Source organism: Ricinus communis, chromosome 1 (genome assembly GCF_019578655.1).
Source record: "Ricinus communis isolate WT05 ecotype wild-type chromosome 1, ASM1957865v1, whole genome shotgun sequence".
NCBI classification, from domain to species: domain Eukaryota; kingdom Viridiplantae; phylum Streptophyta; class Magnoliopsida; order Malpighiales; family Euphorbiaceae; genus Ricinus; species Ricinus communis.
In genome coordinates this window covers 6779937-6806719 of record NC_063256.1, presented here as the reverse complement: position 1 = coordinate 6806719, position 26783 = coordinate 6779937, and the positions used below count along the sequence as shown (strand labels likewise).

At 33.3% G+C, this 26783-nt stretch overlaps 6 protein-coding genes across 7 annotated transcripts; 2 read left to right on the top strand and 4 right to left on the bottom strand.

The window, feature by feature from the left end:
- The first annotated feature begins 6950 nt into the window (after positions 1–6950).
- LOC8272058 (aluminum-activated malate transporter 14) lies at positions 6951–10341 on the top strand. The gene is made up of 6 exons (XM_002520713.3): positions 6951–7387; positions 7491–7631; positions 8780–9052; positions 9308–9432; positions 9521–9664; positions 9751–10341. The coding sequence occupies exons 1-6, from the start codon at positions 7105–7107 to the stop codon at positions 10075–10077; spliced, it is 1293 nt and encodes a 430-aa protein (XP_002520759.1). The 5' UTR covers positions 6951–7104; the 3' UTR covers positions 10078–10341.
- A 312-nt stretch (positions 10342–10653) lies between these two features.
- Positions 10654–11571, top strand: LOC8272059 (antifungal protein ginkbilobin-like protein). Its single transcript, XM_002520714.4, has one exon. The coding sequence runs from the start codon at positions 10960–10962 to the stop codon at positions 11365–11367; it is 408 nt and encodes a 135-aa protein (XP_002520760.1). The 5' UTR covers positions 10654–10959; the 3' UTR covers positions 11368–11571.
- A 563-nt stretch (positions 11572–12134) lies between these two features.
- On the bottom strand, positions 12135–17405 carry LOC8272060 (protein trichome birefringence-like 10). The gene is made up of 4 exons (XM_002520715.4): positions 15910–17405; positions 14840–15229; positions 13491–13649; positions 12135–12993 (listed from the first exon to the last, which is right to left on the bottom strand). Exons 1-4 carry the CDS (start codon positions 16392–16394, stop codon positions 12627–12629), a joined length of 1401 nt encoding a protein of 466 aa, XP_002520761.1. The 5' UTR covers positions 16395–17405; the 3' UTR covers positions 12135–12626.
- Positions 17406–18952: 1547 nt separating this feature from the next.
- On the bottom strand, positions 18953–21584 carry LOC8272061 (F-box protein At2g27310). 2 transcript variants are annotated; one of them, XM_002520716.4, is made up of 2 exons: positions 21207–21584; positions 18953–20264 (listed from the first exon to the last, which is right to left on the bottom strand). In XM_002520716.4, the coding sequence occupies exon 2, from the start codon at positions 20252–20254 to the stop codon at positions 19133–19135; it is 1122 nt and encodes a 373-aa protein (XP_002520762.1). In that variant the 5' UTR covers positions 20255–20264; positions 21207–21584; the 3' UTR covers positions 18953–19132. The 2 variants fall into 2 exon arrangements, with proteins under 2 accessions (XP_002520762.1, XP_025013395.1); XM_025157627.2 differs by lacking the exon at positions 21207–21584 and adding an exon at positions 21085–21200.
- A 1864-nt stretch (positions 21585–23448) lies between these two features.
- Positions 23449–24259, bottom strand: LOC8272062 (outer envelope membrane protein 7). The gene has a single exon (XM_015720161.3). The coding sequence runs from the start codon at positions 23808–23810 to the stop codon at positions 23601–23603; it is 210 nt and encodes a 69-aa protein (XP_015575647.1). The 5' UTR covers positions 23811–24259; the 3' UTR covers positions 23449–23600.
- A 140-nt stretch (positions 24260–24399) lies between these two features.
- On the bottom strand, positions 24400–26663 carry LOC8272063 (small nuclear ribonucleoprotein SmD1a). Its single transcript, XM_002520718.4, has 4 exons — positions 26506–26663; positions 26338–26414; positions 24804–24995; positions 24400–24677 (listed from the first exon to the last, which is right to left on the bottom strand). The coding sequence occupies exons 1-4, from the start codon at positions 26517–26519 to the stop codon at positions 24616–24618; spliced, it is 345 nt and encodes a 114-aa protein (XP_002520764.1). The 5' UTR covers positions 26520–26663; the 3' UTR covers positions 24400–24615.
- Between the last annotated feature and the right edge of the window lie 120 nt (positions 26664–26783).

Genomic DNA, 26783 nt, shown 5'->3' with positions numbered 1-26783 from the left:
CTTGAATTACTAAAATTACATTTTTACTAGTATTTGGCATTATTGTCCTAGAGGATCCGACCACCTTTCTTTTTCTTTTGAACAAGCTGATGTATGTTGGCAATAAAAAGACACATCTGCATGCCATGTCATCATAGGCACGAGCCGGAAATAATTTGGGTAAATTTGATATAAAATGTAAAACGATGGACCAAAAAAATAAAATCATAAGGTGATAATAAATTTTAAAAAATGGTGAAAGGTCGTGGTAGTTGGGATGGTTTTCCCATCCCTTTATTTAAGCATAAAACGTTGAGTTTTAAGCTTTTTTAAGTTATAAGCCAGTCAAACAAATAAACCACGTGTACATGCCATGTCGTGAGTGATACACGCCAAAATGATTGTGGGTAAAGATACAATATACAAAAATAGTGAACCGAATTGATAAATTTTAAAAATGAAGATAGATTTGTGAAAATAATCAAAAATTAAAATATCTGGAATTATTTCGCCTATTTCTAAACTAAAAATATTAAGTTATATATAGTATTTTGAAGCGAAAAACTTTAGAAACGCGGAAATGGTACTTTTTCTTTAATTATTTGGACAAAATTCCATTATATTGTCATTTAGAAAGTTTTAGCTTCATTTATTCATTTTTTTTCTTTTCTAAAAAATAGATTTACTGACCAAAAACATCAATTTGGAGTTTTGATAGTGGATATTCAGTATTCTAACAACTTTCATCTCCTTTGTGACGGTTATATAAAACAGCCGCTTAGATTTTATTGCCAGAAATTCTGTCAACTTTTTCATTCAACAATATTGAATGAAAATATGAATACATTTACCTGACCAGAGGCAGTCTCTTGTAGAGTGATCAAACATATAAGTGAATCTCAGTTGACAAAAATATATATTGCAGGACACGCAATATTTCTTTGTCTGATATCTGGAGTCCTAGAACACAAAGTATGCACATTCTCTCTATTCACAATGTGGGTAAGTGAACTCAACTCAACCGAGTGAAGTACTAGAACAGAAGCCCTAGGTTGTCAAATCTGATAATACTTGTCGAAGTAATTTTATGGGTTACTGATCCAAAAAGATTATAATAATAACCCTATAATCAAATTTCTGGAATTAATTCATTTAAAGGCAGCAGATTCTTGTCCAAGATTTCGATTAGTAATATTAAAACTTCATTTTTATCCGGCGTTTGACATGAAATTATGCATGGATTTTGCATTAGCACTAGATGTAAGTACATGACAAGGAACCATGAACCTAATTTATATGAAAGGTGATGAAAACATCATAACTGGTACAGGTAAGACCATAGTCTATTCAGATTAAAGAAAAGTAATTATGTATTCTGATTTCTATTGAAGAATTATCGAATTGAAGACGGAGCTGGAAGACCTTCCTTCCACCCTCCCACTTACCCTATCTTTACTTTGACAAAGTAAATATATATATTTATAGTAGTGGTAAGAGATTGAAAGGGGTTCTCCATCGCCCATTCCATTATGGATACTCATTTCTCAATCCTAATTTTGCCTGCCATTCTCTATCATATCTCAAAGGCCACAAATTAACTTGTTGTTTCGTTGGAAGAGCCCAAGTATAACTTGGCCACTCCCGGATGATGATCACTTTTCTCTATTCATGAAAGATGGATCGTGCGAAGAATCTGAAAGTTTGTCTGCCCACAAAGACCTTAAAGTTCCCATATAATGTTTCTCAACCGCATGTATGTTTACAGTTCCACACTCTAATCCATTATCACTTCAAATCTATAGGGCTGTATCTTGGCAAGTAGGGCAAGGTTACCAATCATGTTTAATTTTGTTTTACATTATAGATAGATAACAATTTATTACATAAATAGTTAATTAATTAAATAATTATTTTTATGGGTTATATATCATTACTCTAATTATTTTTATTATAGATATTTAATATGTGATCACAATATTATTTATATAATGATTCATTGCACTAATTTTGATAATCAAATAATAGATTATCATCAGAGTTGCACTCGAGAGACATAAAGCACGAAAAAGAGTTTAGTTAGTCAACCATAGAAGGAAGGGTTTCACTTACTGACCTAACATCACCACTAAGTAAAGCTAATATATACATACACACGCCATTTTAACTTTATTGGCTGCTGCTGCTGCTCTTTCTCATATATCAGACAAAGCACATACTCAACAAATGAAAGGATTAGAGCATTATTAATTAATTATTTGTCGAAATATAGCCCATCTCAGAGATTGGCGATTGAGGCATTCCAGCACTGAGGGGATGAGGACTGTGCATCAACCATTTAAATACCATCATTTTCATTCATTCTGCAATAAGACAAAGAAAAGCGTTCTGTGATTCTCTTTTTATCCTTTTCCAGAAGAAATGTACGGATGGAGTGTTTTCCGTGACACGGATAGAAGAAGGTATTGTTATTGGGTAGTTAGGTAAGCACCTCCTTTTTAATCTCTACGCTCACTCATCTAAATTAACTGATAGCCTCTCTCCCCCCTCCTTCGCCGCTGTTTCTCTCTTCAGCTACAGCCTCTACATATATATACACATATGCTTACAATTTGCTCACGTCAGGATCAATTTAATTTAACCCCACCACTTTTAATTATCTTTCTTCAATTAAATTAAAATCCTCTTATGTCCAAATTAAACATGATATTAACTATTTAGTACGGTTGAAATCTGTTATCCAATAAAAAAAAACTATTTATTTTTAAAAAAATATAAATATAAAATTTTATTAAAGTCTCAATTATCTAATCTCAGATGCATGGTTTATTATGTAAAGCTTGAATGTGAGAGAATCTTAATCCTTCTCAATTACCACCCATGTATGAAAAAAACAACAAATCAGCCATGTCTAGTTTTAATGGTTTTTTTTTTTTTTTTAAATTAACCGGATCTAACCTGGATTCCAACATCAAATCTTTGTTCAACATTTCTATCATAATAAGAAGATATTAGAGTACAATTTGATATCCAATTCTCTTTAAAAGCTTTCAAGATAATAAAGTAATCATAAAAAAGAAAAACCTGAGCACTCAAACAAGAAGCACTAGCAGGAATGCTTAAGAACTTGGTTCACTACTTGAGACAAAAAGAAACGAGAAGGTGAAATATAAATGCATTCGTCCCTTCATTTTAGTGTATGAAAAGGCGGTCTATCGTCAATTAAACAATTTTTGTTGGGCTGTTAAATATTAGGTATGTTTGCTTTTTCTTCTTTTCTTTAGCCCTATGTACACGTTTATACGTTCAGGTTTTTGTCAATTTCAGCTGAGTCTGTGTTCCTAATTGCACAGGAAAAAGCACTCAATCTTTTCTTCGTTATTATTTTTTTAAAAAAGGGTCCTAGTCTAAAAGCACTAATGATATTTAAAAGAACCCTACTGGCTAATCCTAAATTCATCCTCATTCTCTCTTTTTTCTTTTTTCCTTCTCTGTTCCTCTTGTATACCAAAGGTGAGGTGATGCTTGTGGGAACCATCCTAAACGCGTGGAAATAGTGGATGATGGTCCTATCATGGAGAAGGTACGATATTCGTACAAACAAAACAAGAAAATAAAGAAATTTATATAAGAGTGAGAGATGCTCATATAAGAGTCAGACATGCTCATTGTACTAAGACTGTATAGCTTTTGAAAATAAAGAGATTAATGGTGCCTTCCAGATGCTTTTCTTTAACCATCCACGTTTAACTCACATACATGATTATCCCTTTTTTAAACTTTCTATAAATTTTATGGTTTTTTTTTTTTTAATTTTTTTGTGTCAGCAGCATCAAACATAAATTAGCAAATCTTCTTCTTCTTCTTCTTTGAGAAAAACATATTGTTAGACATCAAAATTTGTATAATTTATAACCAGCAAAAGATGAAATATTGAGATATCGATGAAGACGGAGTTTTAGGATATCAAATCTCACAACACATTAAAATTATGAGCTCTGATGACTCTAGCGGACTCTTTTTTTTTTTTTTTTCTTTCCTTAGAATTTCTTACTTTTAAATTGATGATATTCTATTAACTGTTTTTATCTTATTTTATAATAATTTAATTTGATTCAATAAAGTACAAATTATTATATTATTAATTAATATTAAGATTTCTATAATTTTTTTTATTTTTTTGGATACTTTTTGTGAAATTTATGATGATACCTTTTACGATATTTTAATCTCTTTACATATATTATTATATATATAATTTATAAATATGGAATATTAATAGCGAGTTTTTTTATTGATTTTCTCACAATTGGACTTCCAAGTAAAAGATAATATTTATAGTTTAAGCAGTGAGGGCAACACATAAATTTGTTAAATTACAAATTTACATAATTCTATTAACATAGCTGAAAAATATGAGTATAAGATTTCATTGGTCAAATATTTCACTGTACAAAATAGAAGAGTTTGATTATAATTCAAGTCCTCATAGATGTTTATGCAATAAACTCAAATTTATCAAAAAACTTGCCCATTTGCAAAGGCGAATCACTTTTAGCCGCAGCATAATCAACATTTATTCATTTATATACTCAGTCTGCAGAAAGCTAAACATAATGATTCATATTCAATCCTAACAGAGCAACGGTAACTGAATTTCATACGTAATTTTATGTTGGTTATAATATTGTAATTTTAATTAATCACTTTTATAATGTAAAAATGACATGTTATAAAAATAGTTAATAAAAAATAATTAAGAAAAAAGTTATAAAATTTTAATTTTTTTATATATATTAATTAAATTATAAAAACAAAATTAAGATTAAATAATTAGTACGAAACAAATTAAAATTTTTAAGATAAAAACGGAATTCAATGAGCATTTATCTTGTATCATAATTTCCATAGAAGATGATAACTATATACACGTCAACAATATTTTATATAAATACATATCATAATCAAGTACAGTAAAATTTTTCTATAATCATATATTTGAAATTAATAAAATTTATAACTATGAGGAGATTATAATTTAATAGAAATTTAAATATTAAAATTTTTCTTTAGTTATATTTAGTTTCGTTGGTGAAATGATAGAAACCAAAAATAAAATACATGATTATCTTATTATATTATATAAATAAGATTGATGAGACAAAATAATACTATAGTAAAACAAACACATAGCATACAAATATATTCTTAAAGTATAAATATAAATATTACTATATAGAAAAATATCTTTTATGGTGGAATTTAGAAAATTTATAACTTATTACAATAAAATATTTATTCATATTTACAACTAATCTAAATTAAAATACAATTTTTTACCATTATGTAAAAATTATTCATATATAGAATATCATTATAAAGACATTTTGTTATATATATATATAATTTAAACACGAAGTCACTAACAGGAATGAACATCTAAAAGACGTAATTAAACTGATCAATCGTGTAATTACATTTGCCCCACTTACCTATTTTACTATAACTCCATTCTTATTGGTTCAATCGTGTAAACTATTGCTTTTGGTGCCACATTAACATTTAAATCATTTGAGCACTTAATAAAATTTCGGTTATTGCATCAAATTTGTTGTGAGTGTCTATATCTGCTATTTGAGGAATTGTACAGATGATTTCAACTCACATATAAAGTTAATAATTAATAATAAAATGACACATAAAAAATCATAAGATTTAATTAGCTATATTCATTAATTTGTATAAAAAGACTGCAAAAATTGTATGCCGATGACATTATTGATTTTTCATTCTAAAGAATTATTTCTTTAATATAATTTATAATTTTTAAATTTAACTAAGATTTCGAGTTCGAACTTCTATAAAAATCCAAACACTTTTCAAGTTATTAAACTAACTGAATACTCAGTATAAAAATAAATATAAAGCAAACATGATAACGAAACAAACAATAGAAAGTGGGGAAAATGCGACACATTCCACTATAGTAGCTAGGTAGATAGTCGTGGTATCACTTTCTTCTCAATCATCACTGATATATTTATTTCCAAGACTTTAATCTTGTTATATCATCCTCCACTTAGTTGTTTTTGCTGACTTCTGTTGACGTTTTATATATATATAAATATATATATATATATATGAACCAAGAAAATCTGTCAATGAATTTCTCACAGATATAATATTACAAAGCATTTCATTTTCTTTTAGCTAGAGTTTTAACTTTCAGGCGTTGCAAGTTTAAATTCATAATAAAGCAAATTTGATTAAATGAATTGGCTGCAATTTTAGCAGGTAAGATGATGATCGATCGGATGGACTTCAAAACACATAATTAAACACATGAAAGACCTGACGGGATGGCCTTAAAGAAAGTGATCAATTGTCAAATTCTATAGCGTAACAGGATACAGACACGAACAAGCATGAATTCCTGCAGCCATTTTAGTTAGCAAGACAAGAAAGTCGAAATGCTATGTACTTTGTGCGAAGATTTACGTAAATGGTCTTGCTAGTCTAGGCCACTTGGCTATGCTTCGCCATCATTTGTCATCTATAATGGGATCATTCTAAAATCCTACTTTGTATTGTACGATTCTGATGGACTCAAGGACCTGGTAGATTACATATGATTCTAGTGTACTCTATGACCTAATCGATCATATAGAAATATGCCCCAAAAGAAATGTATATCTGAAAAATTTTAGTCAACTTGCAATAGAAATAGATATATGTTATAGATATATCGGTATTGGTCATTATATATAGAACAAGTTGTGTTGGGAAAAGACCATTCTCCACGTTAGTTACTGTAATAGAAGGTACTCTTGTGTAGTGCAAGCGTGTTCCACTACTGTCACCAACTTCTCACAAATGTACGTAATGGTTTTTGCATGTTTCTCAGGTTAATTTCTTTCTCCACAGCTATTTCTATCTCTCTCTGAGTGTGTGTCTTGTAAATATATATGCACATATATCTTGTCTCGACTCAAGTGCGTGGACAAACGTCTATCTTTCCACTTCCTACATAACATAACTTTCTTGAGCAATCTGTGTATATATATATAGAGAGACAGACATTGGTTTCTCCCAAGTTCATCAATTCTGTACCAAGGACAAGCTGGCAACATGGGCTCTACTGTACATGTGATTGATATTCAAGCTGGAGGAGAGGGTGCTTCCGTCAAAGAGAAAAGTGAAGTTCAAGCTTCACTTTTAGCCATCATTTCCTTTCTTAGAGAAAAGAAAAGCAAGTATGACATGAGAAAATTTATCCATAGTTTTAAGGTTGGAGTTGCTCTTGTCTTCGTTTCTCTTCTCTTCTTTCTTGATCCATTATATAAGGAGGTTGGAGATGATAATGCTATGTGGGCTATAATGACTGTTGTTGTCATCTTTGAATTCTACGCAGGTTTGTTAGTTTTCTTTGGTACCTATTATATATATATTACTTATTCATCCGAAGTGTTCGATTTTTATGTTTATAACTTCCATTTCGTCCAATAACTTTTCAGGTGCTACTCTTGGCAAGGGCTTGAATCGTGGAATGGGAACTATAGCAGGCGGTGCATTAGGATGCTTAGTATCAACTTTAGGCCATCAAGTTGGTGGAATCGGAAACTCCATTATTATTGGAACTTCTGTATTAATTTTTGGTAAGGTTCAAATATTTCATATTCTAGCTAGGGAATTTTTTTTTTTTTTTTAAAAAAGAATGTCATTTGGGACGCTGGCAATTAAAATGGTTTTCACCAACACAGATTTTTTTTTCAATATTGGTGTATGTAACCAACTGTTAAATAATAGATATATATTTATTAATTTTAAATAATTAAATACGTATCAATTATTTAATATTAAAATATAAAATATTCAAACATACGTATTATTTTTTCATTAACAACGGTGGTAAAATCTTTTTTTTTTTTTTCGTGGGTTTCAGGACTTTTGGAAGTTTATGTTTATTATAATTTTCCTCAATAAACTTAGTGGCAACTTGCATGCGCATTTTATGTGGCAGAAACCCCTAGTATTGGAGTCGCTCTGTACATGCAATTTATAAATGTGTCTACAAAGATAATTTAGATTAGTTAAAGAATATTAGCCTATTGCTTTATTTTCAAATCCTTAATTACTAATTGACCATTAATTCTAAATACGACATCTATGATAAACTTTTTGACCAAGTGAGTACCCTTCCCTTTTCGTGGTGAAATGTCAGAAAAGAAGTAAAAAAGTAAAAAATTGATTTTATATATCTAATTGGTATGTCATACATTTTCCTTTATTAGTTAAAAATAAATAAATTCCTGGCTGCTTCATCTATATTGCATCTCAATATTAAATGAAATACTCGAGATTTAATAACTTTTTTAAGAAATTATTTTATTTATTTATTAATATTGAAAATAAAAATTTTAAATTCACTTCTTAATTATAGGAAAAGAGATTTATAATTGCTTCAAAATTATGAATTTACAATTATAATTATATAAACTTCAAAGAGAACTTTAAACTGCAGCTATTTTATATGTCATGTTGACATCACTGGTTTTAATCTAATTTTGTGCAGTGATTTGTAACTAGTGAATTGAGAATAGATGCAATCATACGCCAACAATGAACTCTTAAATATGTTTATTTGATTGAATAATATGATGATAAGCTAACCGGTTATATATTACAATCATTGTATTTTGACACTTTAATCATCATCATCATCAGTAATACTATAATTACTATTGTTAATGTTATTATTATTGGGTCTATAAAACTCTTACATAAGTGGAAATATAAACTGCAGGTGGAGCAGCAACATATTGCAGATTGACACCAAGCATCAAGAAAAGATATGACTATGGAGCAATGATATTTATACTCACATTCAGTCTTGTTGCGGTATCTGGGTTGCGTTTTGAGAAGGTCATCGAAATAGCTCGAGAAAGGCTGCTGATGATAGTTTTAGGTTTTGTCATTTGCATTTTCACTAGCTTGTTCATATATCCCATATGGGCTAGTGACGAGCTTCATGATTCTTTGATCTCCAAATTCAATGCCCTTGCCACCTCCATTGAAGGTACGAATTTTTTATTTTAATATTTTTAAAAAATATGCATGTATTATAGCTTTTTTCCCTGCAATTTATTGATCTACAACATGTACTGATCACAGCGATTGATACTCCTTTCTAGTATTTCCACACACACACACACACACACACACACACATATATATATATATATATATATATCATTTTCTTGTTGTCATCAGTATATAACTTTTTTAAGGACAAAAAAACAAGAAAGGAGTATAAACTCGCTCTGTTTTATAGGATGTTCGGAAGAATATTTTACATTCGACAGTGATGAAATGGAAGATCAGCCAGTAGTCCAGCCAATTGCCAACTTCAATTCTTGCAAATCTGTGCTCAACTCCAAGACCAAGGATGAATCCCTGGTATCATTTAAGTATATATATGTATATGTATTTTTTTTTTTCTGTGAAATTATGTCAATATTTCTGATACCGGAAAGCTATATTTCAGGCGAATTTCGCAAAATGGGAACCATGGCATGGTAAATTCGGGCTCTCCTATCCCTGGGATAAATACCTGAAGATAGGAGAGATTCTTAGAGAGTTGGCCGCAACCATCCTTTCACTTAAAGGTTGTCTTCAGACTCCTAGAGAGGTAATTCTTTCAAGCATACGCTTACCAGAAAAAGGAAGAGAAAGGAAAAAAAGAGAGCCTAATTATGTGTTTTTCCACTGTGTTAGCCATTGCAAGCTCTAAGACATTCAATCAAAGAACCTTGTGAAGAAGTTGGGTCATCACTAGCATGGACATTAAAGGAGCTTGGAGAAAGCATAAAGAAAATGAGAAAATGCAAGGCAGAGACTCTGATAGTACCAAAGTTGAAATCAATGAGAGTAGTGCTGAGTCAGATGGTAACTCCTTCAAAGTTAGCACAAGTAGAGAATGCAGCAGATGGACTGGAAATAGCAAGCTTTGTGTTCTCATTGATGGACATGGTAGACAAGTTGGAAAAATTGGCGAAGGAGGTAAAAGAACTTGGAGAAGTTGCTTATTTCCGTCAAAGCTAATGATAAGTTTGCTAAATAAAGAATATGACCAAATTGTACTGTGATGAACCAAACCATTTGCCCATTTTTAGCTTGGCCAATGGCCGCTCCCACTATGCATGTATACGGATATATATGCGAAAAAGAAGAAACCTATAAGCAAGAAGAAATTGACAGTCTTTTTGAGAAATCATACATGGTGATTTAAACGTGTAAGTTTTTAGCCAATGCAATTGATGCATATAATTTATTTACTTCTTTTCTAAGGAAAAGATTTGAGGAAAAGATGTGTCAGTGTAGGGCCTAAAAAAGCCCAGTGATATTTCAAATGGATGCAAGGGAAGATCCCAATTGCCAAATGAATTGTTTATTTCTTTCCCTCTGGAAGTATGTCAGAGCAAGAATGGAGTCTTCTATGGATGAGACAAAAGGCAGGCCTTACCAGGAACAAGCACCATTTGGCATTGCCGCTGAAACTTTTTGCTTCAAGAAAACAAAGTACATAAATAAAAGCTTTTAGATGTTTATGCTTCAAATTAACTGTTCTAGAGTTTAAACCAATCTTATAAATAATATATGACCCCATATTGTATAAGAAAAAAACAACAATATACTACAATGTCAAATAAAGAGAAGAAAATATGCTCAATAGTTACATAGATGTAAACAATGATATGGGGACAAAGAGATAGGAATAAGATAGAAGATATACAAGATTTCCATTGCACTAGCAAAAGAAGACAAGGAGGCAGCAATACATTAATTTTTTAGCTGATGGAGAAACCAATGAGTAGTTTTCATTAAAAGGTCAAACAAAAACAGCTATTTTATAAAAAGAAAAAAAAGAAAAGAAAAAACCAAAACCAAACTGAAAGAAGAAGATCAAGAGGGAAGACTAAAATTATGGGTATTCCTCCAAAATTTGCAGCAGTAATGATAATATCATTCTTGGGATTGTGCAGTACTAAAGTTACAAGTATGCCCAATACACAGGTGCTGACTGTTCTCTGCAATGCTGGAGTATATTCAAAAGCTGATCCTTTTGCGATAAGTTTAGCCTATGTTGTGGAAGAACTGGAGAAGAAGACGGCTGAAAGCAAGAATTATGACTACTTCAATATCTCTCCATATCCTAATGCTTTTGCATATGGTCATGCTGCTTGTAACCAAAATCTCACAAGTTCAGACTGCACAGCATGTCTTGGTGCTGCTAAAACGGCCATGTTTTCCAGTTGTCCAAGCAGGATTGGGGCTCGTTCAGTGCTTCATGATTGTACTATTAGGTACGAGCAATATCCATTCAATGATTAAGGATCTTGGGTCCCATTAAATTGATGTGATTTTCTTTTTTGGAGGGTTCTACTTCTATCTAAAAATATTATTATGTACCACAAAGATTCTCCAACCTTATCCTTAATTATAGATAAGGTCTTAGTTCCTGTTCTGGTTGCTGAATGCCTCTTCATTGGTTCCAGTCTCATTTTATCTAAATCTTTTGATTCTTGCAGAGAGATAGATATAGATGTCTGTCCGTTTGTGCATTTGAGTCTTATTTATAGTAAAACAGGTATAACTGCTGTAAAAACAAAGCAACATGAACCGAGTGACGCTTCATTCCCAGTGAAGATAAACAGCAAAACTAGTACGGCTGCATGTATTTTTTGGCAGTTCGTTAATTTTTATACCAATGCCACGGTGCAGATAACTAAAATTAGGGGAATTTAAGGGTTATTCAACCTCCGCTAGTGAATTCTCTGCTTGCTGGGCACATTTAAATCTCATCACGTACAAAGTTTTTATGTCAGCGAAACCTGCAAATGCAGAATGCAGCCCTTAAATTGAGAAACTTATGGAGAAACAGAAGGAGAGCCAAGTTGGTGCCAGACCCATGGACTGACCGTAAACATGTATTCTCAAATGTTGCCTGCAACGATATTTGATCGCAAACACGACTGCTCAGACATGGCATGAGATAATGATAAGTCCCTCATGTTTGGAAATAAAAAAAGAAAAAGGTATTATGGGGTTATAGATAAAAAAAATCCCAGAAAGTTGGCACAATAAAATAGTATGGAAACTAAAACAAAGGAGAAGCAAGTTGTATTACGGAACTTTCAGTATTTGCTCTATATGTACATTGGACAAAAATGGCATAATCAACAGTTTTCTATTTCCATTTTCCTTACAAATGAAATAAAATTTGTGTAACAAGAATAAACATTTTCGTGTGGATTTTTCTGCATCCCTTCCTGACTTATCAGCTTTGCTTTATCAACCTGTCTGAAACTTGTACTACAAAATCAGCTGCCAAAGTTCTATAACTGTAGTCTCATCGCTTACTAGGCCTGTCTGCTGATCAATCATGGTACATTCACGATAAGATCAAATAATCACTATACCAAAAAGTTGCACATCTCATTGTCTACCAGAGGTGTTAGTACTGACAATCTATGATCCGTAAACAGAAGCCAACTTTGCAAATGATGATTTTGCCGGTTGGTTCAAGGAAACTGTGCTCCACCGTGTATGATTTTAGTCATGTTTAAAAAAATAAAAAAGCTCTATACCGGTCACAATGGAGCTTGAGAAGATTCTGTTGAATTTTGTGCATGAGCAGCCTCCTTCTTAAGAAGGAGTGCATAAAGGAGTTCATTCCATGAATCAGGGACACCAGGCAAACACCAATGACTGCAGTCTTGACGGTGAAGAGAAGCCGGACCAATCTCTGGCTCTAGATAGTACACAGATGCATGGCCATCTTTTCTTCGTGCTGCCATGTTTGTCACGTTCAACAACTCCAAATTCAAATGTGATTCATTTGATTGTTTTAACATATCAAAAAATATCTTAAAACGGTAATCTGATGAACTCGGCATTGACCCTAAATCAGGAAGTTTTTCCAAGTGACAGCTACCGCCAGTCTTCCAGTCGCCGCCTCTGTTATATCCAGTTGATTCATTAGCTCTCAATACATAAGAGTGAGATGTATAGGATGAATACATGTAAACGCATTGCTGTACTTCATCCAAATAAATCATCTTAAAATAATTATTTCAAAAGTCTTAGTCAACACTATTCATTCAGCAATTTGACAGAAAGAAATTGAGAAACGAATTCAGGTTGAAAAAACTTCATTAAAGTAGTCCACAGTGATAAGACAAGCATTCAGGGAATATATGATGATTGGAACATTGAATACACAAGTGAACTGTGTGTATGTTTTGAAATACTCATGAGGAAATAATGGTATCACTGTCTCCAAAAAGTAAAATGACAAAATGATTTAATGTGCTAGGAATATTGCAAAGACATAAGTGAATTATGTGCAATTTCTCTTTAAAAAGATAACAGACTGGAATAATGTGCAATGGAGATTACAAAGAGAGAAATTCAGACACCAACGAAGTGAAAGAAGCAACTAACTATGAGCAAACCTGAAATGAACTGGAGCATAAGTTCGAAAGAAGACTTGGGTCTTGCTCGTATTTATGTTGCTATCCATCCAATCAATCAAAGTTTGAAGTGATCTTCGGTATGCAGTTTCAACAGTCATCTCCATCTTTACCTCCTCTCCCTCTTGGAAGTAACAACCCCTTTAGGAACACAAAGACAAATATCAATATAAGGACGAACCAATCACATTTTCCTTGGCATCATTCAAACATATAAAGCATGTATGCATGAGTTTTAAACTTCTCCAATTCTCCTTTCTTTCAAAATCTCAATTGTAAAATCCTCAAAACATTGACAAAGATCTTACGAAGATGCTAAAGATGCCGAAGTGAAAAATGGAGAAGAAGAAAGCAGAAAAACAATGTTGGTACATTCCCTTCTGGTGCAAAGGATAATAAATTTTGGTCATCAATATAAGTTTCACCCACCGTAATAACTCACTCAACTTTAGTTTTGCCAGAATATTTTGGCATAATCTTCATCAATGGGTTCAGAGAGAGAGAGTGAGGTCATATTCAGTTTATATCCATTTTGTTGAGAATGCAAGAACTAGTGAAGGGCAATGAGAGTATGCAGAACACATTTTGGACTGGTGATAATAACAAGGGCAGCAAGATGTTTGTGATGTTCATAGTAGGAAAAGAAATAGTGGTATTGTTGTAGAAAGAGGCACCAACTGTAAGATAATACATTAGCCTAGTGAAAAAGGAAAAGGAAATATATATTTTTCTCCTGGATTCTTGTCTCTGAAGTATAAACCAAGGGGAGTCTGGTTCAGATTTGGTAGTATCTCAGTGAACACAAGCATGCATTCTCTTAAGGATATGAACAAGATATGGCCTTCAGGCTTTGGCTTAAGTGGTATAAGTTGAGCAGATTCTTATTTCCCAATTTAAACAATTGAAAAATAATGAAGTGCTTTCTTATTTCCCAATTTGAACAAGTGAAAAATCAGGACGATGTTTGTCTTCCAGCACCTATCTACAGCGTGGCCATAATTTTGACCACTTTAAGGCTTAAACATCTATGCCAAGCAGATGCATATGCTGCCCTAAATATCATAATCATCCTCTTGAAACCCTTTACATGAAACCATGCAATCATAAGATGCTTCATAACATTCCCAAGAAATTGGAGAGTATAGTGAGAGCAAAACTATCCCGGCATATGGCTGCAACAAAAAGTTCAAAACAAGAATTTTGCATCTATAAGGTTTTATAGAGACAAAAAGTCATAGATAAAAAAAATATATGAACGTATGTCCACACAAAGAAACACATATTATTGAGAGCCTTGGGGTAACACTTATTATTAGATAGGTTAGAGTTACCCTCTTATGGTCTTCTCGTAATTCCACCAATGACCAGAGTTAAATATCAACACATCTGCATTTATCCACTGCGGCGAAGTCCAATCCAATTTATCGAGCCTTAAAGTCATCTTCACCTTTGCTGGAGCACCAGCTGGAGGTCGACCTTGGTACAATAGAAATGGAGCTCGGTAGTATTCAACAGTGCAATTATAGTCCTTGAACATGAATGCCAGAAACCCTCTATGCTTAGTGATTGGACTACCATTCACCTCATAGATTGAAGAATTGTCAGGAATAGCAGTGGCAAGCATGCAAAGGAGGGATTCCCACTGATTTCTGCCAACTGAGTCACCAACAAATACAAGCCGATGATTCCTCAGCCTTTCCAACATCAGCTTTGGATCAAATCTATTCTCAAGGGAGAGGATGTCAAAATGAAAGTTATAAAACAAGCAGACAGCTAAAACAGGATAAACAATAAATCAAAAATCCAAATTAAAGAATTGGTTGATAAAAGAAAATTTGTACTTAGTAAGAGGAAGTTCTCCAGCTTAATGATAAACTTAATTTTGAGCATATGTTTCCTTTTTTTCTTTTCTTGTAATTTGGATTTAAAGTATAATAACTAAGCCAAACATCAGGTTGAACCAATTTAAATAAGAGAAAAACCAACTATAAAGAAAAATCAAACATGAACAGGACAAACGAAGATTGATAAACTCAAATTATCACTAGTAAAAAGAAAGGTAGCATCTTCACTCAACAGCAAAAAACTAGCTCGTTAGAAACTAATATGCAGGAAATTTTTCCTTTTTGGAAAAAACAAAAGTATAAGAATAATTACAACTAGCGAATTCTCCATTTTGCAGCTGGGAGAAACGATGGAAGCAGCCATTTAACTCGACCTAATAGCACGAGTATTCAATTCAGCAGACTGTCATCCCTACCAACCAAATCCAGCAACTAAGGATGACTCCATAAAATGTTTCATTTTCTTGATTAAGAGACTTTCTCATCTACCAAAATCAGATTCGCAAAACAGAAAGAGAAGTAACAAAGGATCCCATAGGCAGATTGAATTAAGTTACCTGGGCAAGTCGCAATGATTGGGCTGCCAACGCCACTTGGTATAGAAACTATCAGGTCTTCCATTCTCTAAACACCTAAACCCACTATCTATAAAGGAACAATTTTTACTCTGATACAGAGGATAACTATCATCCCAAACCCAGTTCCCATCAAAAACATCACAGCCGTCTCCAAGCTTATCAAGAAACCCTGGCCGTCCATTATCACTACCCAATTCTACTACTGATGATGATGATGATGATGATGGAGTAACCAGTCCCAGTCCCAGCCAAGAAAATCCACGGAAAGGCATCCCACCAGTAACAGACCGGTAATCCAAGTAGAAGAAGCAACCAATGAATAAAATAGCAACCAAAAAGAAACCAAGAATGCCTAAAGATGGTTCGAGAGGATTCAAGCGCTTGAACTTCTTGAAGAAATCAAAGTGGGTCATTGTGTCTTGGTCTTGTGGAGATGTATTGTTGGCGCTATTGTTCTTGGTCATTTGTGTTTTTAAAGAAACAAAGATTTGAAGGGATAATGTGTGTATTGGTATTTCATAGATAGAACAAAAACAAAAGGGGCATTCCTTAAAAAAGGTGGGTCTTTAAAAGAATGAATATTAGAGAGAAAGTGGGGTATCAAACAAAGAAAAAGCATTAATGGTGATCGAAAAACCGTCCCCTCTTTTTTTTTTTTTGGTAATTATGATGTGCTTGTTTTCTTTTGTCTAGTTAGGAAAGAAAATGAAATCATTCATTTTACAGCATTTAAAACGTTTATCAGAGAGGAAACAGAAACATAGTCAGAATCTGGGCAATGAACATGAAGATTAGAAAAGGATGCAGAGAGCAATTAATTAAGCATTGAATAGCCATTAAAAGAATAGTAGTATAGTAGAACAAAAACCAGTACTTGGTGGGTATTAGGCGAACTGTCTGATAATTAACTAACAAAGCATAATATTTGAATGTTCAAAAACAAATAGAAAGAACTATCTTGATTGGTGTGTCCAAAAGAAAGAAAAGAAAAGAAGAAGCAGATTCAAAGCTTGAAGAGTTCTGAATAGAGCAATGCAAATGAGTATAAGTAGAATAGATTAGATAGCAGAGAGAGAGAGTGAGTGGATGTGAATTACAGTGTGAATGTGATCGTGGGGTTCAACTGGAAAATGAAATGGAGACTCCGACAAGGAAATATACAACCAACTTAGACTGACGAAGATGTCCTCTCTCTCATTGATTTTGCTGATTAGTAGGGACGCGTTTGGCCTTTCCCTTTTATGCTTCAAAGCCTGATTGGCATCAGAGATTGATGACTCACTCACTCACATGCCCATTTAGCTCTCCATAAATATATATTTTTTCCTTTTTTTTTTTTTCTTGCTTGTATATTAGGAATTGCTAAAGGAATTATTACGGAAAGATAATCAATTGATGCGTTTGCTCTGTTTTATAAGCTTTCAATTAATACTGAGGATTAATTGAAAATTTCCAATTTTCTTTGCTTTTTAATTTGTTACTTTAAATTATATTCTTATTGTTAATACTAAAAAGAAATAATTAATGGAAGCAAATATTGAATTAGTTTCTTTTAAAAAAAAAATGTTATTTATGGGTTTTAATAATGTAATGGAATTTTCGTTATTGTATCAAAAAAATTATAGAGAAAAATATAGAAGCAGAATTGTGAATTGCAACAGACTTTACCTTTTAATATTTCTTTCAATTATGAAACGTAAGATAATCGAACACTTTGTTTGACTTGGAAAAACATTTGTGGGCACTTTCTGGCACGTAAATAAATATAGCATTCAACCACATTTATGTCTTTGCTAAAATTGGACGTTGATGCTCAAAAATAAATAAAAAGTAAGCAAACCAATGGTAGTAAAATTCCTTGCATTATCTAAAAAGGGGTGTGTGTAGGGAGTGCAAGCATTTTTCTAGAAAGTTAATCCATATGTTCACCCTGAAGGAACATAATATTATAGTAAAGGATAAACAGTGAGATTATGGAATAGAAGAGGAAGGGCATATCTATCACACTTTCCATAAATCAATTTGTCTCTCAAAGTCAAATGTCAATTGATTTATGATTGTTAGTTCTGAATATCTCCATTTGCTAGCTTTCTTGTCATTACCCCCTCTCTCTCTCTATATGCATCTTAGTGCTCCCTCTCATCATTTTCAATTTTGCCTTAACCTACTAACTGATACGATATTAATTACAATATTGTTAAAGAGTATAATTAGATAATTTACTTTCGAATAAAAAGATCATGACAAAAGACTAATAATAATTCTATATAAATTAGATTTCAGAATTTGATGGAGTTACAAGGAGCAATATCATTTGTTTTCGTGTTCCTTTTTAATGCGTACACACAGAGATGGAAATTTTTTAGCTACAGTGCTAAGTGCTACAACTAGATTAAACATAGGTTAGGAGGAGGAAACACCCATATCATGGGAGACATGTGCAGTCCATACATACTTGCTTATTAAGGATATTGCACCTGCTCCTCCCCACAGGTTTATGTTTCTTCATTTAGAAGATCTTCACAACTAGATTTAAGATTTAAGATTTAAGATTTAGGATTTAGGAATAATATCTTTTACCATTGTGTCAATCATAGAGTATGCCACCAGAACAATGTTCGACATCACTGCAAGAGTCTAACAAATGAAACCATATAAATTTTATACATCCTACAAATCTACCTATCAACAACATCTCTCTGTTGTGGTTTGAGGACTAAATCCCATGATAAATACCAGATCTCATCCACTGACTTTTCATCAAGCAGCAGCAGCTAGATAGGGCAAAAGTCAGTTCCAAAAAGTGACAAAAGATGATTCACAAGACCCCTGTGACAAACAATAGAACGAGAGTTTGATGACTGCACCTCACCCAGAAAGATCAAATTGGGCAGTTGAGCGAATAAATAAATGCTAACAGAACCCAGGACAACATAAAACTGCATAACATACCATAGAAGTTGAGTTATTCTGTACACAGAAGGATAGCACAGGTCTAAGAGACTCGTGCTGACTCCAGAGATAGCTTTGTTAATCACTTCATATATAGATTTTGTTCTCAGGCATCTTAAGGTCACAAAGATTAGTAATTATACAAGGCAAAATTGTATTTTACACTAGAAGGTACAACACACTTATTAGTTTGTTAGAGCAGTTTCAGGTTTAAAGCTATAGTGTCAAAAGTAAAAGTGGCATTTTCATTTCACAAAATGTAGTACCAGAATGTGAGGAAAGCAGCAATGCCACTTATGATACAAAGTCTATCTATCCTGCTTTCATTTCTCATCTTCTCCTCCTTGAATTCGCTTTGCACTTTTGAGTACAAGTGACAGGACTCGAGAACTTCACTATAATTTTTACTTCTTCGACAGCTCAATGCTGCCTTGAGAATAAGCAAACTGTTTCTTCCATTAACATGAGCACCTTCCATGTCTTCCAACTGCATGCTCAGTTCTGTTAATTTGAGAGTTGTCCCAACACCCTCTCCTTCTGTATAAATTACTCTAAACTTCATAATGAGGATGCATTCTACTACCTGACATGGAAGAATGTCTTTCGCTGAAAGAACAGATCCAAAGCGTATTACAAAATCCTTGTCTGTTGGCCAGTGCCTTTGTCCACCAAGAGGGCTCCAGCTAGCAAGATTAGCAGCTTGCTTAATTTTTTTATTTACAACGATCCAACTAAGTCGAAGTCCATCTCGGAGCTCCGTCCAAAGTTTGCCATCTTTTCTTTCTTTCTCCAAGGACAAAACTGGCGGCAGGCCATCTGAACCTGAAAGGAAGACTTCACCTTCACTGTCATCATCCCTGGCTGCATATGTAAGGAGATCAATCCGAAATGGGCAGTTGTAAAACCAACCATTGAATCCGTTGGCGTTAGGAATTCCCCACAGGACTTTTGAACAGACTGTTTTATCTTTATACCTGATATCAACAATAGAAACAAAATCTGATGGAGCAATACTCTCAAATTCATCAATGTCACCATAGTATTCAGCCTCAGTCCATTCTTCAGGGTACTCTAGATATTCATTCCACTGATACTCTGCAACTTCCTTATTAACAATAAGTGGAAAACAATCTGCATAAAACTTTCTGAATCCACCAATTGATGATATTAAACTTTTGACATCTTCTCTATTTGTTGAAGGCCACATAGAAGAGCAAACATTTTCCCATAGCTTCTCTTCTTTTGAGATGGAACAAAATGCCGCACAAGCACATGCTGCACTTGCCAATGATGGGCCATCAAGACGCCTCAATATGTCATAGAAGATATCACTGCTTAATGAAGCCATACTCTCAACTTGTGGAACTGACATTGCCAGACCCCTAATCAGCACATAATCAAAATTTAGCGTAAGCACAGAAAGATAATTGCTAAAACAAAACATAAATCAGTTAAGAAAAATAGTTCTGCGAATCAGGCATCATTTCTCTGTTTTCTGACAACATTTAACTTGAATCCATCACAGAAGCACGTCAACAAGCCATCGGCTCTTGTTGAGTAAATAACCAAATTAGTAACACGAGAGAAATTTTTGAAATTAATCCTAATGTACAGAATAAACAAATAATTCAAGAGTCTGGCAACTATGCTTTTTGTTCCATGGACAACAACCCTAACACTTCAGGATATGCAGAGTACATGCCCATCAAACCAGAAGAACCATTTCAGGCTTTAGCAACAGTTGTCGCATGAAATTGATTTTCAAGCTTTAAATGTAAATGACATGAGTTCGCAAAACAGTGATTACATACAGCTATTTGCTTGCTCTACTTGGCCCTTTTCAGGAATTGCTCTAAAACTTCAAAAATGGATGGTTCAAACTGATGATCTTCCATTGACAAGATAAAAATTTTTCAAAGAAGAAAAAATTATTGAATGAAGAAGAATTGAAGCAGCGGAAAGACAAATAGCCATATAAATAGACTAAGAACAAAGGAAATAACCAGATTGATAACAAACAAAAGAACAAACTTCATAATTATTAAGTAAAAATAAATGCAGAAAATACAAAGAACAAACCACAGCACATGACAATTTAGAAGTCACAGCATATGGCATATAAAGGGTTCAGTCCACAGGAATAAACCCAAGCTTCGAAACTATTAAAAATAAATTCACACATCACACTTTACTCAATCATACCCAAAAATACAATTTAATTCCCATAGCTATACGAAAGGAACCGTCTTTCCCCACTAAAATTCAGTACCCAGAAAATGAGAACCAGCAACACTGAGGATAGACAGAGAAAGACGGAGACTCACCTAATAGATTAACGATCATGAGACCAAACAATGAGAAATAACGCGTGAAGATATTTGAAGAAATCGACAGAGAGAGAGGGATGGAAGAAACCAAGATTTTGTTGAGAGGTTAAAAGGAAAATGAGGATCGGATTAGGGGTCACTTTCTAAACTTTTTGGGCTGGTTGCGTTGAGGACGTCCGTTAATTATTTTTTTTTCTTTTTTTTTTTTTTAAATTTGTAATTTCTGAATGCTGGCTGCCTCTGCCTCTCTCTGTCGATCTCTGGATTACGGTTGTGGAGAGAACTTCAATGCAGCGTCCTCATCTAATCCTGCCACGTCATTACAATCATTCATTCAGTTGACTAATTACCTGCACTAAACAAAAGCCTAATTGTATAATATTTTCCACTTGTTTAACCCTAAATTATCTTCTTATCCAAAATAAAATAGAAAACCCTCTTTAAATAGTAAACTCTGAATTATGTGCCTAGATTATGATATAAATGAAATGACATGTTCCTCCCCTAAAAGAAAAACAGCAAAAGCAGCAGCCCACTCCTAATATTAATATCATTCCATTTCTATAAACTTGCTAATTTTTCTTTAGTTTCATAGTTTAGCTTATATTTTGTTTTCCAATTAATTAATTAATTATTTTGTTATATGATTCAAGTTTTCAAATGAAATGACATGTTCCATTTTTTTTTTAAAAAAAAATATTTTAATATGTTTTAAGCGAGTTATTAAAAGTCAAACGGTTATAAACTACCTCTCAATAGCTAAACTAAATATCTGTTAAAACTATATTCTTTTTATTTATAAATAAATATCCCACATTCATCTTAAATTAAATAACTAATTTTTAATATTTAAATATATTAATTATAAAAGAATGGACTGTGTAATTAAAAAAAGGAAAACGTTTGCATAATCCATGAAAGACATTAAAATAGTGATGCAAAGTAAAAAATTTATTAGTTATTAGACGTCCTTGTTGGTGAGCGCATATGTCTATTCAGATTAACTATGCATATATTTAAACAGTATTTAGTTAAAATTTATGACATTTATTTATAAATCTAAAATTTATATACTTTAAATGGGGGCGAAAGTTAATTTAACATTCTATTTAATTTAATTTGTATATAATAATTAATTTAGTATTCTATATAATTTAATTTATATGTAATTGGTTATAATCAAACTAAATTTTAATAAAATAAATAAAATTTTTATATATATTTCACGTTAATAAATCAATATTTTATATAATACTAAAATATCTTTTTCAGTTTTTTTATAATAATATTTTATTTTAAATAAAAAAAAATCTTTTTATAAATTTAAATCAAACATATAAATGGCAGCATATGATATGGCAATGAAAATAATTTTAGATAAGCGGACAGTCAAAGGAACAGCAGAAACCGACACTGGTGAGCGAGATACGTAAACAACAGGCTCAAATAAATAAATGTACAGCGCGTGGCGGCCTATCATGCCAATCTGATGGTCACCAATTTGCCTTCTATATTTCTTTCTAAACTTTACAAGTGATTTGGAGAGACACGACAAGAATCCCAAAATCAATTAGCAAATTCAGGAATGAGATCTAGTGAGCTGGATTTGATCCCATAATTCAAGCTCACCGATGTTGGGGAAAGCTTTATTTGACCTAATTAGGGATATCAGTAGCGATTAAAGGATTTTTAATTTTGGATGGTTAAAACTGAATTGACACACCACCTAATTACCTCAAGCTCAAGTGTGCTAATTGGGCCACTCACTCCAGCAAAAGAAACTGACATGTCAATCCGCCACCTTCAACTTCGGGCTCTTAAAGAAGTGCCTCAATTGGGTCTTATACAAACTCGCTCTGATAGAAACTTTCGGGCTTAATTTTACACATCTACTTTTCAAGCGCAGGGTTGTCTCGACGAAGATGGATAAAATTGTATGCGTCTTCTCCTATTTCCTAAAGACTCGAGCTTTAATGAAAACTTTAAAATAGGAGCCCAAGGGATTTGGAAAGCATAAAGAGACAAACCTGATGAGATTTCTACAAGTTGAATGTAAAAATTATATATATATTCTTCTAAAAATAAGATTATCTCAATCTATGGATTATTAACGATCAAATTGTGGAAAATTCTATTTTAATAATAATTGACAAACAGCCACAACCACAATTCTGCTAAAGATGGGAATCGCGTAACAAAAATTCATAGAAATAAACTACCCATAAACACCACCATAAAATTGTTAATAATAGCTTAAACTTCACCATTTAAGTACCCCTTCAGTAGACAAATTTTAATAACACATATTAAATTAAACTACTCGACTCAAAAAAATAAAAATGAAAATTATTTGACCTAGCGGGTTGTCATGACCTAACAATCATCATCTCATCAGATTGTTGCTGGTTTGTCGTCGGAAGCAAGAGCATCAGAAGGCAAATCTTTGGGAGGAGAGTCGTCAGGATCGCGTTCAGGATCAGACTTGTCCATGGCGGCACGAGCTTTGTCGAGAAAAGGCTTGAAAGCCATCTCAATCGCCAGCCACCCAAAAGCAAGAGCCCCAACAACCACCATGGCTTGTTTCACAGGCTTCGTTCCCATCTTTTTACTTCTCTCTCCGACCCCGCTTTCGATTCACTGTCTCTTCTTCTTTTTGTGCTTTTAATACAAGATTATTTTGCACTCTCACAACCTCACTTCGGCTGCACGTGAATTTATGTATGCCAGGGGCCCCGTAAAAACCCACCAGTGCTGAGTTACTTCTTTGTCTCATCAATCGACGGACAATATTGACTACAGCAAATATATCTCTTTTATATCAGATTCGATCATACAGCACCGCACATCTCAATATCTTTCCATTTTTGCGGGTTGTTTGTGAACAAGTAATTTATAGCTGTTTGGTGGAGAACATTGCTTGCCATCCATTCATTTGCAGTTGCACTCCTCTAATGGTTTTGATGCTTGCTATTTTGAATTTCAGCGGATGAAGTATACATTTGGATGCACTCATGGTAAGAGACATCAGTTGCAGACAACTACAAATTAGGCTTCCCGAGCATTGAAAATGGAACTTACAACTACTTGCTGCAACACACGAGTAGGAGGGGCAACTTTGATACAATATTGGATGTGTCCGTGAAATGCAGCATACTTGAGGACAAAAGATGCTTGCTACTAAGCTATTATATATCACAAACTCATAAATCCCCAACTTTCTGCTATTAGAAGGAATTCAAACAAAGAGAAAAGCTCATAGTTTGCTAGTTAGCCTCTAAGGCAAAAGACTTGACAAAAATAGCAATAATATAATCTTTCAATTTCCTAACTTTACCAATAAACTCTCCATACAACATAGGTGTTTACATAACCAGATGACACAAAAATTAGAACTTGTGCAACATATCTAGCGCCCTCTACCACGTCCACGACCACGTCCACGTCCCCGGCCGCGTCCCAAAGGCCTCCCTGAATTCCAAAAAGCATTAATACTATTAGTATCCCATGACACAGTAACAAACCAAAGGATGGGGGAATAGTGCAGAAGGTAACATGATATAAATTAAGTTGGTGTTGAGTAGAAGATAAAAATACCAGCAGTTGGCTTCTTAGGCTTGACCCTAGGTGTCTCTTCGACCAGCAATGTCTCAAGATTCAAGCTGTCAGGAAGGATATAATAGCGAATATTGTTACCCCTCACACTGAGATGATCCAAAGTTACTGGGTTTTTCCCCTTCAGTGTTAGTTTCACGGTCTTTAGATGAGTATTCATACTAATATCAACACCTACAATCAGCAAACAACCATCAGAATTAAATGTTTATTATCCGTTTGGGGTATACATCTAATAAAGAAAAAGGTATTTTCAGTGTCGATTGCATGAAATAGCAAAGCAACACAAAACTTGCGTCATCTTGACAGAAAAGTACAAGAGAAGAAAGCTAGGGAAAATATTGGCAACAACAACATACAACATATACTTGAATGATTGTTGGGAATGAAGTAAAGAATAAACAGAAATCTGGTAGAACCATAACAAGTTACATGAATCAAACAAATGCTTTAGAGAACAATAGCGATAAGCCTTAAATTAACATGGTTGCGCAATATGAAACTTGCCCATCCATTGGTCCCATCAGACCTTTGGGTGACACAGTGGTTCAGTAGGACTGAAGAATGCCAGCCTATACGGGAGCTATGGCACCATTTTACAAACCAAATTTCTAAGAATCAAAAGTCTGACATGGATAGTGTTTATGCTCAACTCAACCACGAGGTCCTGAACATTCACCAGATGACTACATCAGGTTGTCAACCAAAATCTAGTGAAAAGCCAATGAAAGTGGACACTTATCATAAGATTGCAGAAATTAAGAAACACGGGCCATCCCATAATGGTAGGGCAAAACTAAAAAAGTTTAATCAGAAGCACATTTCAGAGGGGAAGGTATGTCAATCAGACTGTATTGACTCAATACCAGGAGAGTATAAAATTATAGGATTTAATTACTTTTCCAGTGATGAACAAAGAGGCAGAAAGTTGGTATCTCCAATAGTTGACATTGACTCTGCCTGACAGGGACAATAATCAATTTTTACAAGAATATGTGATACTAGTGGCGGTAGAAGAACTATTCACAAATAGTAGACTTAATACAGGTTTAAGGAATGTATGAAACAAAATGGATATCCTCAACAGAGAAGCCTGAAACATTATGGTTTAAGCAGCTTCTTTAATCTAGAGATTTTTACAAAGATTGATTATACATAGTACATTCATACTATTACAATGAATCCTTACAAGTACATAGAGACAACATTACAGAAACAGTCCCTTGTATTCTTCCTATAGTGGCAGTTGGTAAAGATCCTCCTTAAATTTCAAAATCACACAAGCCAGCTTCTCCCATTGTGATATTCGGTTTCAATTATGTGGAACTAAAGAAGAGTAAGAATTAACAAGATGTATCGTATTATGCTAAACACCAACAACTACCGGATATAAATACTAACTAATGAAACCTACTAGGGTACTTTAAACCACTAACGCCACTAGTTAGGGTTTAACAAAAACCCTAGGCCAAAAAACAAAGAAAAAGAGAAAAACATAAGTGCTCGAGTGTTGCACCTGTAATTGTTCCGTGAACAATAGTTCCATTCTTGAGTTCAATTGAAACAGTCTCGTTGTTCAACTTCATCAAGAACCTGAAAATGAGAAGCGAAAAACATGGAATAACATGATAGAATAATCAAAAGCAAAATCGATTTACAGAAGAGTAAAATAATAAAAACTAACCTGACTAGCTTCATTGTGGAGCGAGAGTGCGAAATCTAGGGCTTCAGAAAAACACAATACAATAAAGCCAATCAACGATGAAAGCGGGGAGAAGAGACTAGAGACCAACGTTTTAGGGCTCACTCGGGAGGGAGGGCCTCTTCTAAAACCTCACTCAAGCTTATTGAAACGACACCGTACTCAAGCCTCGGGTTAATTTATATAACAATTTAATTTTTAATATAAACGAAAATAATTACTCCATCGTATCGTATCACACAGCATTTAGTAAAATATTG